This window comes from Aspergillus udagawae, assembly GCF_001078395.1.
Source record: "Aspergillus udagawae IFM 46973 DNA, scaffold_1, whole genome shotgun sequence".
Classification (NCBI taxonomy): Eukaryota; Fungi; Ascomycota; class Eurotiomycetes; order Eurotiales; family Aspergillaceae; genus Aspergillus; species Aspergillus udagawae.
This window is the reverse complement of record NW_025091264.1, coordinates 1,065,447-1,081,029: the sequence shown is the minus strand read 5'-3', so window position 1 is coordinate 1,081,029 and position 15,583 is coordinate 1,065,447. Positions and strand designations below refer to the sequence as shown.

At 49.3% G+C, this 15,583-nt stretch overlaps 5 protein-coding genes across 5 annotated transcripts; 1 reads left to right on the top strand and 4 right to left on the bottom strand.

Moving 5' to 3' along the window:
- Positions 1-79: 79 nt before the first annotated feature.
- Positions 80-439, bottom strand: Aud_000364 (uncharacterized protein; the record flags this gene model as incomplete). The annotated part of the gene is made up of 1 exon (XM_043285877.1): positions 80-439. The coding sequence occupies one exon, from the start codon at positions 437-439 to the stop codon at positions 80-82; it is 360 nt and encodes a 119-aa protein (XP_043141812.1).
- A 2,901-nt stretch (positions 440-3,340) lies between these two features.
- Aud_000363 (MGR2/ROMO1 family protein) lies at positions 3,341-3,980 on the bottom strand (the record flags this gene model as incomplete). The annotated part of the gene is made up of 5 exons (XM_043285876.1): positions 3,341-3,464; positions 3,585-3,675; positions 3,730-3,759; positions 3,826-3,852; positions 3,926-3,980. 5 exons carry the CDS (start codon positions 3,978-3,980, stop codon positions 3,341-3,343), a joined length of 327 nt encoding a protein of 108 aa, XP_043141811.1.
- Positions 3,981-4,890: 910 nt separating this feature from the next.
- On the top strand, positions 4,891-7,192 carry Aud_000362 (putative cytoplasm to vacuole targeting Vps64; the record flags this gene model as incomplete). Its single annotated transcript, XM_043285875.1, has 2 exons — positions 4,891-6,009; positions 6,071-7,192. 2 exons carry the CDS (start codon positions 4,891-4,893, stop codon positions 7,190-7,192), a joined length of 2,241 nt encoding a protein of 746 aa, XP_043141810.1.
- A 1,264-nt stretch (positions 7,193-8,456) lies between these two features.
- Aud_000361 (ribonuclease P subunit p20 family protein) lies at positions 8,457-9,233 on the bottom strand (the record flags this gene model as incomplete). Its single annotated transcript, XM_043285874.1, has 2 exons — positions 8,457-9,106; positions 9,161-9,233. 2 exons carry the CDS (start codon positions 9,231-9,233, stop codon positions 8,457-8,459), a joined length of 723 nt encoding a protein of 240 aa, XP_043141809.1.
- A 1,402-nt stretch (positions 9,234-10,635) lies between these two features.
- Aud_000360 (uncharacterized protein) lies at positions 10,636-11,253 on the bottom strand (the record flags this gene model as incomplete). Its single annotated transcript, XM_043285873.1, has 1 exon — positions 10,636-11,253. One exon carries the CDS (start codon positions 11,251-11,253, stop codon positions 10,636-10,638), a length of 618 nt encoding a protein of 205 aa, XP_043141808.1.
- Positions 11,254-15,583: the final 4,330 nt, after the last annotated feature.

Genomic DNA, 15,583 nt, shown 5'->3' with positions numbered 1-15,583 from the left:
AACGCAATGTTGATCAAGTCCAGCTCTTGAATTGTACTTGTCTGTAACGGAAACAAAAGTCGGATGGCTGTTCATTCAATTACAGCGCAGCACCCAGAAGGATGACAACGGACCCGGCGACAAGCGCGACAGGTATACTGACATCGGCAACACTTCCCGCTCCGGAATGATTCACGACGGCAGATGCGGACGGGGTGCTGGACGCAGGAGTCGAAGTGGCAGCAGCACTGCTGCTGGCAATCCAGCTGCTTGAAGGAGTTGCAGAGCTCGAGGGAATGACATAGGAGCTGACGCTTGCGGAGGCTCCTGGGGTTTCCGAATTCACGCGAACCAGCGTCTTGGTGAGGGTGTGGGTATAGGTCGAAGTGACGGTATCTGCGGCGACAAGCTGGGTCGCAGCCAGGCAGAGCACGGACGAGACGATGGCGTTGATCTTCATATTGACGGTATGGATCGCCGGGTTTATAAACACTTAGGAGATTGATGTTGAGCACGCGACAGCGCTATATTCGTATGAATCAATCGAGCTATCCTTATCCGATGTCAAGGATTGGGGACGCAATGCGCAAGAGAGCAAGGTGTGTAACCGTGAGATTGGAACAGGCACGGTAATTTGCGATGGTTGCGCAGGGTTGACCAAGGTTGAATGACTGGGATGAAGGAGTGACTGAGATTTCAAGAATCGGTACGCGAACGAGTGAGCGCCGGAGTCAAGAAGCAAAGGAGGTTATTGTAAGGAACGTGGGGAGCACTGCTCAAGGGCCAAGAAGGAGTGTAAGTGGAATAATATTCCCCAGACAACGAACGTGTGAAGGAGGTTTTAGAAGGAGAAATCCCAAACCAGACAGGGGCGGCGCTTTGTTATTTAACATGAGTGTGTTGTGCAGCTTGGCCTGGGGGGCAAATTGTTAACCAATCGCAAGGGGTCCATCCATCCCATCAATTTGCACTAATATACCTAAGATTTTTATTGTGTTCGTTTTCTATTGGACTGACTTGTCCTAACTCCTAAGGTATGCTAGCTTGGTTGGGGACTTGGTTCGCCATCACTGCTAGGTTGTTCATGAACAAGCGCAGTCTAAGGGTCCAGACGGACGATTGAAACCTTTTCCTTAGGCTTGTGGAGCGAATTATGAAGATCAAGTTGTAGCCGCCTGACTAGTCCGAACTCCGTGGAGGTTCCTGAAGAAGGAAGACCTCGTCACCAAAGCGGATCATTGCGATGTGTGTGGCCGATGATGGATGGTCAGAACGGGGTTCGACTGTGCATGCAACTTCAAAAACTTAAAACTCGCCCCAGGGACGCCATGGATGATTCGCTGCAGGGGCGTTAAGGAGCCCCGAAAACGAGATTAGTCCATCTCTAGTGCCTCCTGTGGAAATTGGGTGCATCGTCACTTCGTCAGGTACGATCGAAGTGACTGGACCATTTAATTAAATGGGCCCTCACCAGAGCCTAGCGCTAGACTGCTACGGAGCAGTGCTCTTTTGCCTTCTTGGGTTGCAGTTCTGGCTACGGAGGAGCAGCGAAATTATCATGAGAAGAAGCAACAGAAAAAAAGTTTTGATTATTTGAGCATCACTTCCTAAGGAACCTTTGTCCTTCATTCAACTCCTGTAGAATTGGTGGTTCCAAATTCTTTAACTTCATTCTGGCTCCTGCGCTTACCTCCATTGTCTCTGGGCTGTTTCACGCAGGTCTGAGAGAGGCATGTTGATTGTCGCACCTTTGGAGTTCGAACCCTCAGGTACCTAAACTCACCCCCTTGGCGCAGCAGTCGTCGTCCGAATTGGTTGATGGATCGGAGATCGGAGGATTTCGCACAGAAAGCTTCTCGTAATAATATGACTCTCTCAACTCTCGTCCCTGGGGCGAATCGCGCCGGCAAATAGCGAAATTACTTGCGCTGGCTAAACTCCAATAGTTTCCTGATGGCACATTGCAAAGTAAAATTTCTCGACTAGTCACACCGTTTACGAAGGGACTAACCAACTCTGTGGATACAAAGCGAAAGGGCCATGCCACTGATGCCACCAAGTCCAACTGTCCAAGTCCTAGTCCATCCACCTGTTCGGCTGTTCCTGAAAATCCAGTCAAGACCCACGGAAAGGTGGGCCCCTGCACCCAAGGCTGAACGGTCTGAGGTCACGAGGAGTAGTATCATCATTGAGAAACGAGCTGGCGCAACAATAATGCATTATTACCTCAATGGTCAAGGCTCGATTGAGTAGGTGTACACGTCTCTTTCAAAAAGCAGTTGAGAGAATATCTCCCATAGATCTTCTCCCTCACTGCCTCGGCTCTACGCTGTAGACTACTGGTTTCTGTCGCTCTTATGAGAATGGCCCCATAATTCATTCTGCCCTATTGAAATCTAGGCGTCCAGATCAACATGATCGTCAAGGTTCACCAAGCAACAGCTCGACCTTCTCTTCCCGCTCAGATGTACCGAAGTATGACCATCGTTTGTCGAAGCAAGGGCACGATGATCGGTATTCCACGAAGTAAAAAGGTGACCATGCATATATCTCTGCATTATCACTTTAGATTACCTGTCCAAACTCGGAGTCACCGCCAGCTCACTACATCGTCAGGCAGAATTGTGATTAGGTCAAAGCGCGTTATTGCAGTCGCTCAGTCACGTCTTTCTTGAACAAAGGCAGTAGCATCTGTTGGATCAACATACATCCGCTCGGTGGGAACAGAGTATTGACAGTGGGACACTGACTAATGATCATACATCCCCTCAGAGGCGGTGTCATTTCGAGCTCAAAAGACGCCTAGTTGCCATGTTACAGGCGGTCGTCCGCTTCCTGGAACCTCGGAGATACTCAAGGCTCGACATGCTAGCATTCGGTCTGGCCAGTTGTTCAGGCAGCTGCTAAGATACTTTCCAGTTATTCATTGTTCAAATGTAGCCTTACCATTACAAGCCCCCACAGTTTTGGGCTTAATGATTGCGTGTATACCATAGCTCTGTCCATACAGCCATGAATGCTTTGCTTTCATATCAATGTTATGTGACCAATTGATTCGACATCTCATCAATCTCTCATTAAATGATATCCCTTTGGTTCAACGCCAGAAAAAAAGTGCATCGCTGGAGACACCTTCCATCCGACCCAATGTCCAATGCCTCCACTCTATGTACATGATGTAGGGAGAGTTCCTCCGCTGCGCTGACATTTTGCAACCATCCAGAAGCAAATAGCCATACCGCGTGTCTTGCTCCCTGCAGTACAAGGTTCCCATCCCGGTAGATATTATTGTACAAGTCGTCTCCATGGGTCGTGACATATCCCCCTCGTCGGTCCCTGCGGCAGAAGCAGTATTGTTCGCCTACTGACGCATGGGCCGTAGAGGAGACTGACGAGGAAGCATCATGGGGGGTCCGCGAGCACGCAACCAAGCGTCGTTGTGAGGTCCTTCGGTACGGATAACGCTACCAATCGACATGAAAAGACTGTCGGGAAGCAAGTATCATATTAGCACGAGAACCTCGGCTGGAACAATTTTAAACTCCTCTGTCCATATAACAGACGGCAAATTTAAATGTATCATGCTGGCTGGAAAGAAAGCTTACCCGAAAGTTGCACCCGAACCAAGCATGTATTTTCCCAGAGTGCGCATCACGCCGTTAGGCCCAGCGCCATACTGGAAGATAGTGACGGTTCCTTAGATCATGTAAGCGACAGATTTACGTAAATCAGTACTTCAATGGCACGAACCGATGATAAATCCCATGATACCGCCAACGGCTAGAAAAGAAGCTTTGATTAGCGACGCTTCCATGCGAAAGGACGGTACGTTAAAAGCAGACTCACTCGATCCCATTAGAGCACCCATCTTCACTGTCACAGAGTTAGCCCACCATCAACAGATGATATGAACATCGTCAAATGTCCAAGCGGCCTCCAAACTCACTCTTGTCGAAGGTAGAGGGGCCGTGGCCTTGAGGCGGAGCTGCAACGACAGGCATTTTCGGGAAACAAGGGAGGAGATATATGTATTACTGAATGCACCAAGCGCTTAAAGCAAATATCGAAGGTAGGATGCCGGCGTCTCAACGCTGTTTGTGCAGGCCTTTGATGCTAAGCAAGCTTGTTCTTGAGCAGCCAAAGCTCCGAAAGGTCACTCCACCTACAAGCCGCGGGCCTATTCCGTTAGATGCACGTGACCAAGAAGAACGTCCAAAGCACTGTGAAGCGGCTTCTTGTTCCATGATGGCCCGTGCAGAGTCACGTGCTTAGGGGCCTCAGGCGTCCAAAGGCCTAAACTGACCTCCTCTCCCGCTGTGGTGTTTGTGCATCCCATGAGAATTTGTTCTGGAACTTTCAGCCTTTGTGCGTCAAGATCTTTGCTGCTTTAACGGTCTAGAAGCCTGTATAAGGTGGCAGTCCCGTCTCGTGCCTCCTTCCTTCCCCTTGGACGGCGTTCTTCATCAACCGGTCGCTTCCCCGACTCGGACCAAGAATCACACGGCTCCCTTGACTTGACGCACCCAGTGTCTCATTTCCATACTTTATCTCAACTTTGCTCTCCAGATCTCAGTTTCAGAGGTAGGTTTGACATTTCGTCTCTTGAACGCAGGGCTCACCGACTGGATATCTGCTTCCTGTGTTGGTAGAAATGACCGGAGTTCGGTTATGTTGGCATCGAAACAATGCTAACGTGACCTCCTCAGAGTTGGTAGGGATCAAAGCCCGGGGCATCGCAATACGTCAGCATCAATTAGTGTTCATCATCAACACTCGCAAACGAGCTTGGTATTGGATAAATCATTGATACTCGACCATTTATCGAATCGCTCTTCGACTGCGCGCCCATGCGATAGGCGGCGTTGGCACATAGAGTTTCTGATATTGTCCATCGCGCCAGCCAGTTTCTCCATGACTGCTGTTGCATCACCGCCTAGTGTGCAAGAGGGTCCTCGCTTGGGATGGTACGACTCTGGTAAAGGGGGACAAGGAGGTCTGACTTCAATGAACGACGAAGTTTCACGGATGTTCATGCCACGGAAGACGATTCAAAGATCCAATTCCTCGTCGTCTTTAGGATCAAACTCCTCCACCTCCACCATAGTCACCGGTCCACAAAACGCTCATGCAATACAAAGCAACAACGCTGAATCTGGTACCTGGTCTTCAAAGAAAAAGTCCTCGAGGAGCATTTGGCCAAGTACCAAATCTGAACCGGCAACTGGAGTGAGTACCACACGTACGCAGGTGATGCCTGCATTCTCCTCTGGGCCCGGGGCTGCTTCGGCCATGTCCGCTCTCCATCAGCCTTCGTCTATTGTTCCTTCGCAGCACATGCTCCAGTCTTCTCAGCAGAATGGCGTCCGCGCTGGCAGCGCGCCATCGGGGGAGCCGCCGGCCATATTGACGCTTCTGCCAATCAACGGCACCTTTGAAAAGAAGCAGATTAATGTTCCTTTCTATCCAGAGGTTTTGCGAATTGGACGACAGACAAATGCGAAAACTGTTCCTACCCCTGTGAACGGGTTTTTCGATTCCAAGGTGCTTTCTCGACAACACGCGGAGATATGGGCGGACAAGACTGGCAAAATCTGGATTCGAGATGTCAAATCATCGAACGGGACCTTTGTTAATGGCCAGCGCCTGTCTCCGGAGAACCGCGAGTCGGAACCACACGAACTTCGGGAAAACGACACCCTGGAGCTGGGGATTGACATCGTCAGTGAGGATCAAAAGACTATCGTTCATCACAAGGTCTCCGCTAAAGTTGAGCACGCTGGGATCTATGGGACTATGCCAAACATCTTCGACCTCACTCTAGGAGATTTGGATCCCGCTTCTGGTAACGGTCTTCTCCCTTCCCCGCTCAGTCAGCCCCTGTCGCATCTCCGAGGGCGCTCCGGGAGCACGATGAGCAATAGAAGCTCGCAAAGCGCTGCGAGCAGTCAACTCAGTGCGCTGCAGCAGCAACGTCAGATGAACTACTGGAATTCTCCAATCTCCATCGAACAAATTGTCAAGCGGCTTACAGTACGTTTGTTGCTCGCTTTTCCTCCGAACGTGACATCCCACTAATCCTTTTTCCGTCTAGGTTGAAATGAAACAGGCAAAGCAGCAAGCACAAGATCTCCGGCAAACCGACGAATTTCTGACTTCTTTGATGAAACCGAGTCACCCAGAAAAAGAGAAAGCAAAGCACTCGCCACCAGACAGCGGTGTCTCGCGTCAAGTCAACGGCAGACCTAAAATGCCGCGCGTCGATTCTTTTTCAAGATTCTCAGATCCCCCTGCACCACCACCGCAGCAACCGCTTCCTGAAAAGCCTGATGCACCACCCCGCACAGGTGCCGATGCATTCTCTCCTCTTAAGCGGTCGGACACAGAGAAGCCGAAACTAGGTTCAAACAATTCTCCTGTTTCGCGTGAATCCAGTCAGATTCTGTCTTTGATCGAGGCATTATCGTCCGCCAAGCGGGAGCTGGATAGTCAGGGTGCCCGTGTTAAGGAATTGGAGACTCTATTGCTGCAAGAACGTAACGCGCGGGAGTCTGCGGAGGAGAAGGCCAGAAGTCTGGAGTTGCAGGCAAAGGGCATCGACGGAAAATCGCTCGAACCGGGTATGGGTGCTCGGTCCGATGATGTGGCGATTAGCGAGAAGCACGCGCATGAGCAGCCTGCCGACGCCGAAATGCCTCCTAACTCTGCCTCAGACAAACCATCCACCTCAGAAACACTAGCAGACACTCAGGCTTATCATTTGCATCTTCGCCTTGAGATGATGATGGAAGAAATGGAGGAAATGAAAAAGCAAGTCGCAATGTTTAGAAATAGGGCAGAGAAAGCGGAGAGTGAGACGGTGGAAGCACGCAAGTCACTGGCGGAGATGATCGACACTCTGCGGCGTGAGCGTGCAGAGAAATGCGAGATAAGCAACGAATCTGCAGCGCAGGAGATTGCTATTTCTCGCGAAGATTCGGCGACTGACGACGCCAGCCGTGCTAGAGGCGGAGAAGTCGAGAAGCAAGCCCATCCAATTACGACACCGTCGTCGTCATATACCAATGTTAATGGTTCTGGCACGGCGTTTGCGAAACAGCCCTTGAAACACGATGTTCTGGAACAGACCAGCCCGTATGCGTCGATGCTTGGAGTGGTGCTTCTAGGGGTTGGCCTTATGGCATACCTAAACGGATGGCAGAAGATGGACAAGTAATTGTCTTCTTATTGTCTTCCTCATCTTTCGGGACCTCGTCTTGAATCATGGTGTTGAGCGCATATGAGCATCATCATCATTTTGTTTGGCCCTTAGCCTTTCCCTCCCTCTTTTAACCTTTCCTATCTATCGTCTTGTCTTGAGTACTTAGCTTCCCACCGGTTGGTTCTCTCCTTTTCCTTCGTGTACACTGGTCACGGGCCCTTGATTTATTTCTTATCACTGGTTGCTGGGGTATTTGGTGTTGGCTGTTTTCGTTACTATCTTTTGATCTGCAGTTATGACATTGCATAACCTGCATTACCGGGCCTTCCCACATTTCCTCCTGTTCTAGCGCCCTGTTGACCCAGTTACGACTTTCTGGCAGCAGTTGGTTTCCTCATCATCTCATGTTAATGTCTCTTTCTTTTCTGGGCAGCAGCAAGTCGAGTAGGGCTCACCCTCTGTGTATTAGTTCTATTATAGCAGCATCACTTCCTTTGAGAGTTTCCGCGAAGCGATGAATGACTGAAGTTTCCTTTCATGACTGCATAATCATACATTGCCCATCCTTCTGATTGCACTTCTGCGCGTTAATCAGTATCTCAATTCTCGAGATGACGATTAAACTTTTACAGCGAACTTACGCATTCCTTTGCCTGCATTTTAATCGCGAGCTGAATAGTCTAGAAAAGTCTCTACTGCACTCGGTGATAGTTTTAACTATTGAATTAAGCACTTTCACCTATCGCTACATTACAAGCTGTTTGTTTATATGCGGGAGATTCACTCCGAGATCTCCCCACAGTAGACCAGGGGCCTGGATCATGACCATATCTCTCTGATAAGATAGTCCACCGCATTGATGCAACCCACGCTTCGAACTGCGACATCAAGGCGTAGTGCCCGTGGGAGGGATAGACATAGTCTTTCAATTTGAAGCATCACCGCTCATCATGGCCACGTGGATATCGTCTGGCTGGGCCTGAGTCTGCTACCAACAGGCCTGTTGACTAGAATGGTAGCGGAGGCGATGAGTTTGTGGCTATGGGTGCTGGAGCGTTGATTAGATAAATGCGGTGGGCATTTCTGCAGGAATGATGCCCTCACACGGTGCCAGTGAGCGCTGAGGGAGAGTGCAGAGCAGTAGGGAGTGTTCCTTGGTTCGTCACAGGAGACATGTCCTACGGAGGAAAGTAGGCAGGGCACCACTTATAGCCACTATGAGGCTGAAGCGTATATGCAAACCGACAAGGGGGCTTTCTTGCGCCATATCCGGGAGTGTTCACTTGAGCGTCACGGCGATTTCCACCATGTTGACCCATCGCGTTCGCGTCTCTGGTAGCTCCTCGCCGGAGGCTGAGGCCAGAGCATTCGCGGCGCGTTTCCTCTTCTTCGTTTCGGATTTCGATACAGGCTGCGCGGGAGTGTCGACAGACTGGTCCGGAGCACATTGACCATCATCTTTCTCGCCGTCTTTCTTCTCCTGCGCTTGCTCCTGCAGCAGAACCCTTTCGGCCTCCTCGACCGCTTCCCGCTTGGCCTCCTCATCTTCCTCGATGTCGTCGACAACAAGCACACTCCCCGTCTTCACCCGTACCGCATACTCGTTCCCCCGCTCCTCAAACCACCGCCCAACGCTCAGGGCCTTCTCGATCGCCCGTCCCGTGGCCTTGACAAACACCTCCTCCTTGCTCAGCTGCTCCTGTCCGCGCGCTACCTCGGCCAGCTTCTGTCGATCTGTCCTCTTGCTACTTGAAAGATTGACCGCCGCCGTGGCGCGTTTTTCGGCTTGTCGGAGAAGCTTCTGGACGCGTTTGACGGCGCTCATGAAGGGGGACTTGGTGGAGACGTAGACAATTTTCGGCACCGAGGCGCCGGCGTAGGGTGATGCGACGGGAGCATGGGGGATAGGGCGTTTTTGGACGCGAGCGTCTGTGTTGGGGCTGTTAGTGGGTTCGTTCACTCAAGTGTTGATTTGAACAGTACATTTTGGGAGCTTGAGCATGTCTTTGTTCTTTTTCTCGAACTGGAGGTCCTTGGCGAGGGGTTGCTTGGCCATATTGGTGGATCGGAGCAACCTGGTGATTTGGCCAGTGTTTGTGTTATTACTCCGTATTTTTTTGTTGTGTGCAACTGGACTGATGCTACGAATGATGCTATCATCAAAAGTTCATATCGCTGGTCTTGGCACATCAGCGGTGTTGGTGCCTTGGTGCCTGGGTCGGACCAATCGCTCTCCGTAGAAGTGCTTTTTGATATCGAACGAGCCGTTGGAGTCTTGAAATATCATTCAACTTAATGTAAACGTTTGCAGCAGACTAATAAGATCATTTTAAAAAGGCTTCTAAAGCTTATATATCCAAGGATCGGGCTGCAGCACTCAAGATACCGCAGAATAATCAATCCACAGTGCAGCGATTGCGAACAACATATCTCACCTCCAGCACACGCCCTTCATGCACATGCAGCGATTCTGATGAGATTCAAGTAAGACTCATAGCTACATCACATTATGCTGCCATTGATCCTTACGGAAGATTGCCTCGCCGTTATTGATCAATCCCAGGATTCCAGCTCCATTTTAGGCTTTACTGTTGCCCTCAGAAGGTTCGAAAAGTCCCCAAGGTTGGATACGCAATCACGGCATCAGCGTTCTAGAATATTGGATATTGCCTACGAAATCTAGGAATTTGAATGATTCAATCAGATAGACTAAGGTACGTATCACTCGAAATAACACCAGTTCTGATTGGTGGAGATCGATCGAATTGGAGACGGGAGCTGCTGATGTCCTGATCATTGCCCAAATCTCCTCCTGCCATTCAAGAGTGAAGTAAGAGAAACTATCAGCACCTTAAATCGAATAAGGTGACTTGATACATTACTTGAAGGACCATTGGACATGCGCTACAAGGACAAACGCGATCCTTCGTCGCCCGGCTAGACTCGGATTCAACCGCCCAACAAATTGCTAGCAAAAGTCTACCTTTTCCATCTCCGGATAAATACTAAAGTTCTATTTGACTGAGCCGGCCATTCCGACTGAACAGTTGAGCTATCACCCAATGAGATAAACAGCGGGGGACACTGCTGCTGATATCGATATTGTGGAGAATAGACGCAGCAGATCCAGTGGTCCACAAAAGTCAACCAGCAAACTTAAGGTTCTATGATGACTACGTTCTGTCACTATCAGATTGATTGATGAGAGTTGCTTGCTTTACATGAGGAAGTTTTGAACAAGGTTTTATCTTTGTCTTGTGTCGGACCTAACGTGGACCAAGTCTTGATATTCGTCGATTGCTAAGGTATGAATAAAGTCGCTAATATCTAACAGTGCCTGCTCGCTCAGTCGCTTCCCCATTGCATAGACTATTCGTAAATTCGTAAGATCTGCCATATCCACATCGAAGTGTGCAGACAGTTTCCGTGATGTGGCATGAAGAAACAATTGGAACGGGTCAAAAGACGGCATTCGCATGTAACATGGGAGGAGATGGACAGGTGAACATCCTCCGCCCAGGCACAAGCATGGAAGCATATTTTCGACTCTTGGCAGCAAATTTGTTCTTCTTCTCCGTTGCCTGTTGGAGGGTATCGTTCTCATGAGACGTGCGGGCCGATACGCGCCGCAATTCATTGGACTTTGCTGATTCAATGCCTTGCGATGTGCTTGCGATAGAGCGACGGCGAATCATCGCCTTGACTGTCCTAGTGACTTGCTCCCGGATGGCAGAAATGTCCATCTCGGTCCTGTCGTTGGCTCCGTAGTTGGGTCCGTCGTCTTCGTAGTAACTCAGATGATGCATTTGGCGCCTGCGTTCTGCCTGGGTTGCTTCCATCGATTTCCGAAAGACGGCGGTGTGGCCGACGCAACGACGTAGATTGGGCGATGGAGACGCGGTTTCTTGTTGCAACTTGCCGTGGGACATATTTGCTACCTTGCAAGGCACGGCAGCTTTCCTGGCGATAGGAGGTATACGAGTATTGATGCGAGAAATCCGGCGGAAGAAGGCTGCGGTAGTCGGGAGTACTTCCATTTCCTCAGAGAAAACATTGGGACGATATGACCCAGACATCGCGTTCAAATGATGGTGTTCCTCGTGGAGTTCACCTAGGTTCAATTGAAGGGTGTGAATTTCCTCAATGATTTGTTGTTGCTTGGATTCGGGTCGCGCAGGGACCAGAGACCTTATATCTTCGTCCAGAAGAATTGATGAAGCTATTGACTTCACAGCCTCTTTCTTAGACAGGCAAAGGCCGGATATGACCGATCACTTAGGTTATCATGTATAACTCCACTTCTCATGCCCGTCCATGGTTCACGAAGATCATCTTCCTGTCAAATTGCAGCGTCCCGCAGGCTGGACGCCAGCCACCAACTCTGTTGACCCTCTTCTCCTGCCTGATTGAGATAATGGTGTATGTGCTTCGAGAGTGGCGAGTAAGCAAACCGAGTCCTTGATATCATGACTTGGACCGTTGCCGAGTCATGAATGAACCAACAATGACAATGACATTGTCGTTGCAAGCCTATGAAATGGCCTTCTTGATTATCGCAGCCACCGAGATGAAGGATTGTTCTAGCCAGCTATACTGCATTGAGTTTGCCAGCAAAAGTCTACCTTTTCCATCTCCGGATAAATACTAAAGTTCTATGCAGTCATGACTCATGATAGGATAATGCTCCCTGTGAAGTTGTCCAATATGGTTAAAAACGATAGTTATTGATTCACTCTCAGCTGTGTCACACAGTCATTCAGCCTAATGTGAGGCTTTTTCAGATGCATATTATTTTTTCCCTCCTTACAGAGATGGTTGTTAGAGAAAGCTGGGAAGGATGGGGAAGATGACTGTCGACGCCTGAGGCAGCACATTCTGGCCTCGTAAATGTTCTCCCTTGTCTCTTTTGCACCCTTACAGCTAAACCTCCCTTCGCCAAGTGGGATGTGTTGAAATCTATCTTAGCCTTGAAGTGCTCGTGATATCTTCGATTTGCTTTTGATAAATGACATCTTTGGCTCTGCATTTCGTCGACATTGCATTTTGGATTCTGAGTTTCTGACGTTCGTGAGGAAGTCAATTTTGTTGCTGCGTACAGCACCTTCTTCAATCTCATTGACAAGACAGGTTTCCACATTCTAGCGAGAAGCCCGACTTGAGGACTAGTTTCGAATATAATTTTTCACAACCAGAGAACTCCCTAAGCGCTCGCAAGCATGGCTGCTCACGAGAGCCCTCTGACAGGTACTCTCGTGAGGCGCTCCAGCTCGGTCAATGCTCAGCGTCGCTGACACTGATCCTTAGAGCTCCGACCCACTTGTGCTTTTTGGAACGGTGTGAGGTCTTAAAGTCGCAAAGCATAATGCGTTATTAGCTGACACCATTTTTCCTGGTCTGGTGCCCAAGTGACCAAGTCCTGAAGGTCTGTGCCTGTGAGACCATAAGTGCTCCACTTGAACCAGTATGCTGCCTGGAGTGATTCAAGTCATTTATGGAGTAGAAGCACGGTCCATAGAGAGCTCAAGCGCGTAAAGTGTTAGCCCTCCTCTTCCTCAAAAATGAAGTTCCTGATACTGCGAGAAGCAACAGTTTGTCGAACAAGATACGGAATACGTAGGCAGTCCATCTTCGAGGTGATAGTGGTTCCTCATAAGTGCAGCCATGGCCCTGTGCATGGATGTAGCTTGCCCTGATGGACCACGAATCCAGAAAATTTCCAGAGTCCGTTGCAAGAGGGCTTTATATCATCAGCCCTATGAGTGTGTGACTAGGTAAATCTGTCAAAGGCATGAAACGAGAGTGGTTCAAAAGATGGACGCGAGAAACGAAAAGACGGAAAATGAAATAAATGATATAGGAGAAACGCATCAGACTTGATTCGGTGATTAGCTGACATCACGTAGCTGGGCAATGGGCAATATGACAGATGGGGGTGTTCAACTTTATTCAAAGCTCGAGTATAATGCAAGCTTTCTTTTACCACCCATAGATTAGTGAACGTCGAATGTAAATGACCAGCACATTTTGATATGTATGTGCCCAGAAAAGCTGTAGCTAGTGGCCATCAAATAATCACCGTATATGATAAATGTCTATGTCTTTGCCAACAACTTAGACCACTTATTCACCATTATAGAAATGTTGAGTGAGATTCAAAGCCAGATCCGCCCACCTACTTCCTGACGACGAATCTTGAACTTGAGATACACCATTGATACGTCGCACACTATATCGAACTCGTGATGTCTCTGCCTTGCCTCATTCCGACTTACTCGCCTAGGCTCAACTTTCGGCTGAAATCCAGATAAACTTATCGTTCAAGGCAGACGCACTAGAACCATAGATAGAAGGCTGGGCCGTCATGCCTGTTTCGGCATGGACTGCGATCCCAAGAAAACGGTTGGAGCGGGGTTCAGGGGCCGAGCCCGACAAGCTGGAGATGCTAGGCTTGCTGAGTCGCTAGCAGAGCATAGCATGCTGGTACGTAGTAGCAAAATAAAAAGACTTAGGCTTCTCAAATCCCGTCGTCTTGGCCAGTATGAGGGAAGAAGTTCAGTCAAAAGTCATCATGGGCACGAGCGATTTCGCCTCGACGAGCTTTCTAGGATAATATTTCAGCGACCTCACAGATAGAGTGTCTGCACAGAAATGGAATGCTTTCTTGATTGAAATGAGATTAATCCGAAAGGTCGCGGTAGGAGTCTCAAACTTCGGACTCCAGGTATCGAAACGTCTCCTGCAGCTTGTCTGAAAATGGGGGATGGCTAATTTCCTTTCACGGCCACTGACATCAGCTGAAGTTGATCCCTCGCTCGTCGAGAATGATCGACAGCAAAAGATGAAAGATCAACGTTTGGCATTACAGCGTATTGAGCCTATGACGTCCAACGGTGCTGCGCCTCGGGGGTAAATGCCCGATGTTGGTCATATTATGGGTACTCGACTCGTGTACTCGGTATAAAGTAAATATGATGCCAGTGTTCAAACCCGCCCGCCGAGGCAATAGGCAGAATACCATTACTACTGAAAATGAATCATTTTGAAGTGCTGCTCATACAGCAGTATGAGACAGGTTCGGAGCACTCTGCGACCCACCAGTAGTACGCAGGAATCGAACGGCGGAGCCGTTCTTTACACTTGTCTCAGCGCAGCACTATGTAATGTTGAATGAGCAAAATCAGTATCACGAGCATCATTGGACTTGTGACTAATGCAGCGTGTGGCACGTAAAATCCAAGATTGATCGCTTGACGCATCATGCGAGATAACGGCGCGGCGAAATTTCGAGCAAGAGAGCTGACTGCTCACTTCGGTTGACTGGAAAAAGAGATGGCCGCTCGTGGGCCTGGACTCGAAGGCGTGATTGCGTGAGGCAGGAAGTACAGTACGTCCTTACGCTAGTAGTGTCTTATGACTGTTAGTGTCCTTGGAATCAGGTACATACGTACGACGGTACCAGCGGTGCCTGAACGAACAAACAGACAAGGACGCGCTAGGATGATCGCGGAACCCAGCACACTGGGGCCGGCAAGCAGCTCGCCAACCTACGCGGGGGTTGTTCGATCCACCTTCATTGACTCAGCCATTCTGATTTGATGGTCCTGGATGCCTGTCCGCGCGGAAGGTCGGGAGCCTGCAAGGTCAAACAAACCACAACGACGGACTTACCCCTAGCAGGAATGGTTTCTCGTTAGGGCGTTTCCAACGGGTTGGATTTGTCGAGTCTGGACTTTTTTGAGTTGGACAATAGTCCAGTATGGAGTACTAATGATTTCATTATTTTCATGTGAATTCTGAACGAACGCCGCTGGCAAGGGTTGACATGATGGATGAGTTTCCTTTGTTTGCCGGAAAGACGGGCGATTGATTCTCTGGGTCACATTCGGTGTGTGTGCTTTACGAGTTTTATCGTACCTCAGCCTTCGCGCTGCAAGTTGATGTCAATCCGTTCCTACTTCGAAAAGAAGCGATTGAAAATAGAAACAACTTAAGTACATCCATCCATGGATATGTACCTAAGTTCGTAGTAGCAGACTGTCAGACAGCAATCGAGTATCGTCATTGGGTGGCAGCATCCACATGGCAGTTTCCACACAGCGGATGGCGAAGGCGAATTCCACGGAACCGGACCGCAGATCGAAGGATTCGTTAGTCCATCGAAGTTCGAAACAGTGTGAAAGTCTCAAAGAGTCGATGGTTCAGGAATCAGGAAGCAATTAGCAGGTAAAACTGATCAACTTGATTGTAATTTATTGACGGGTGGGAGGGGCAAAAGTGGGACGGCAAAGAGAGTCCAGAAGCCTCGATCAGCTCTTGTAATTAACGAACCCAATCAGTGCGCTGCTTATTAAGGAGTAGTATGAGGGTTATTTGTACGATCCACCCATTTCCCTTCAGAAGCCGTCC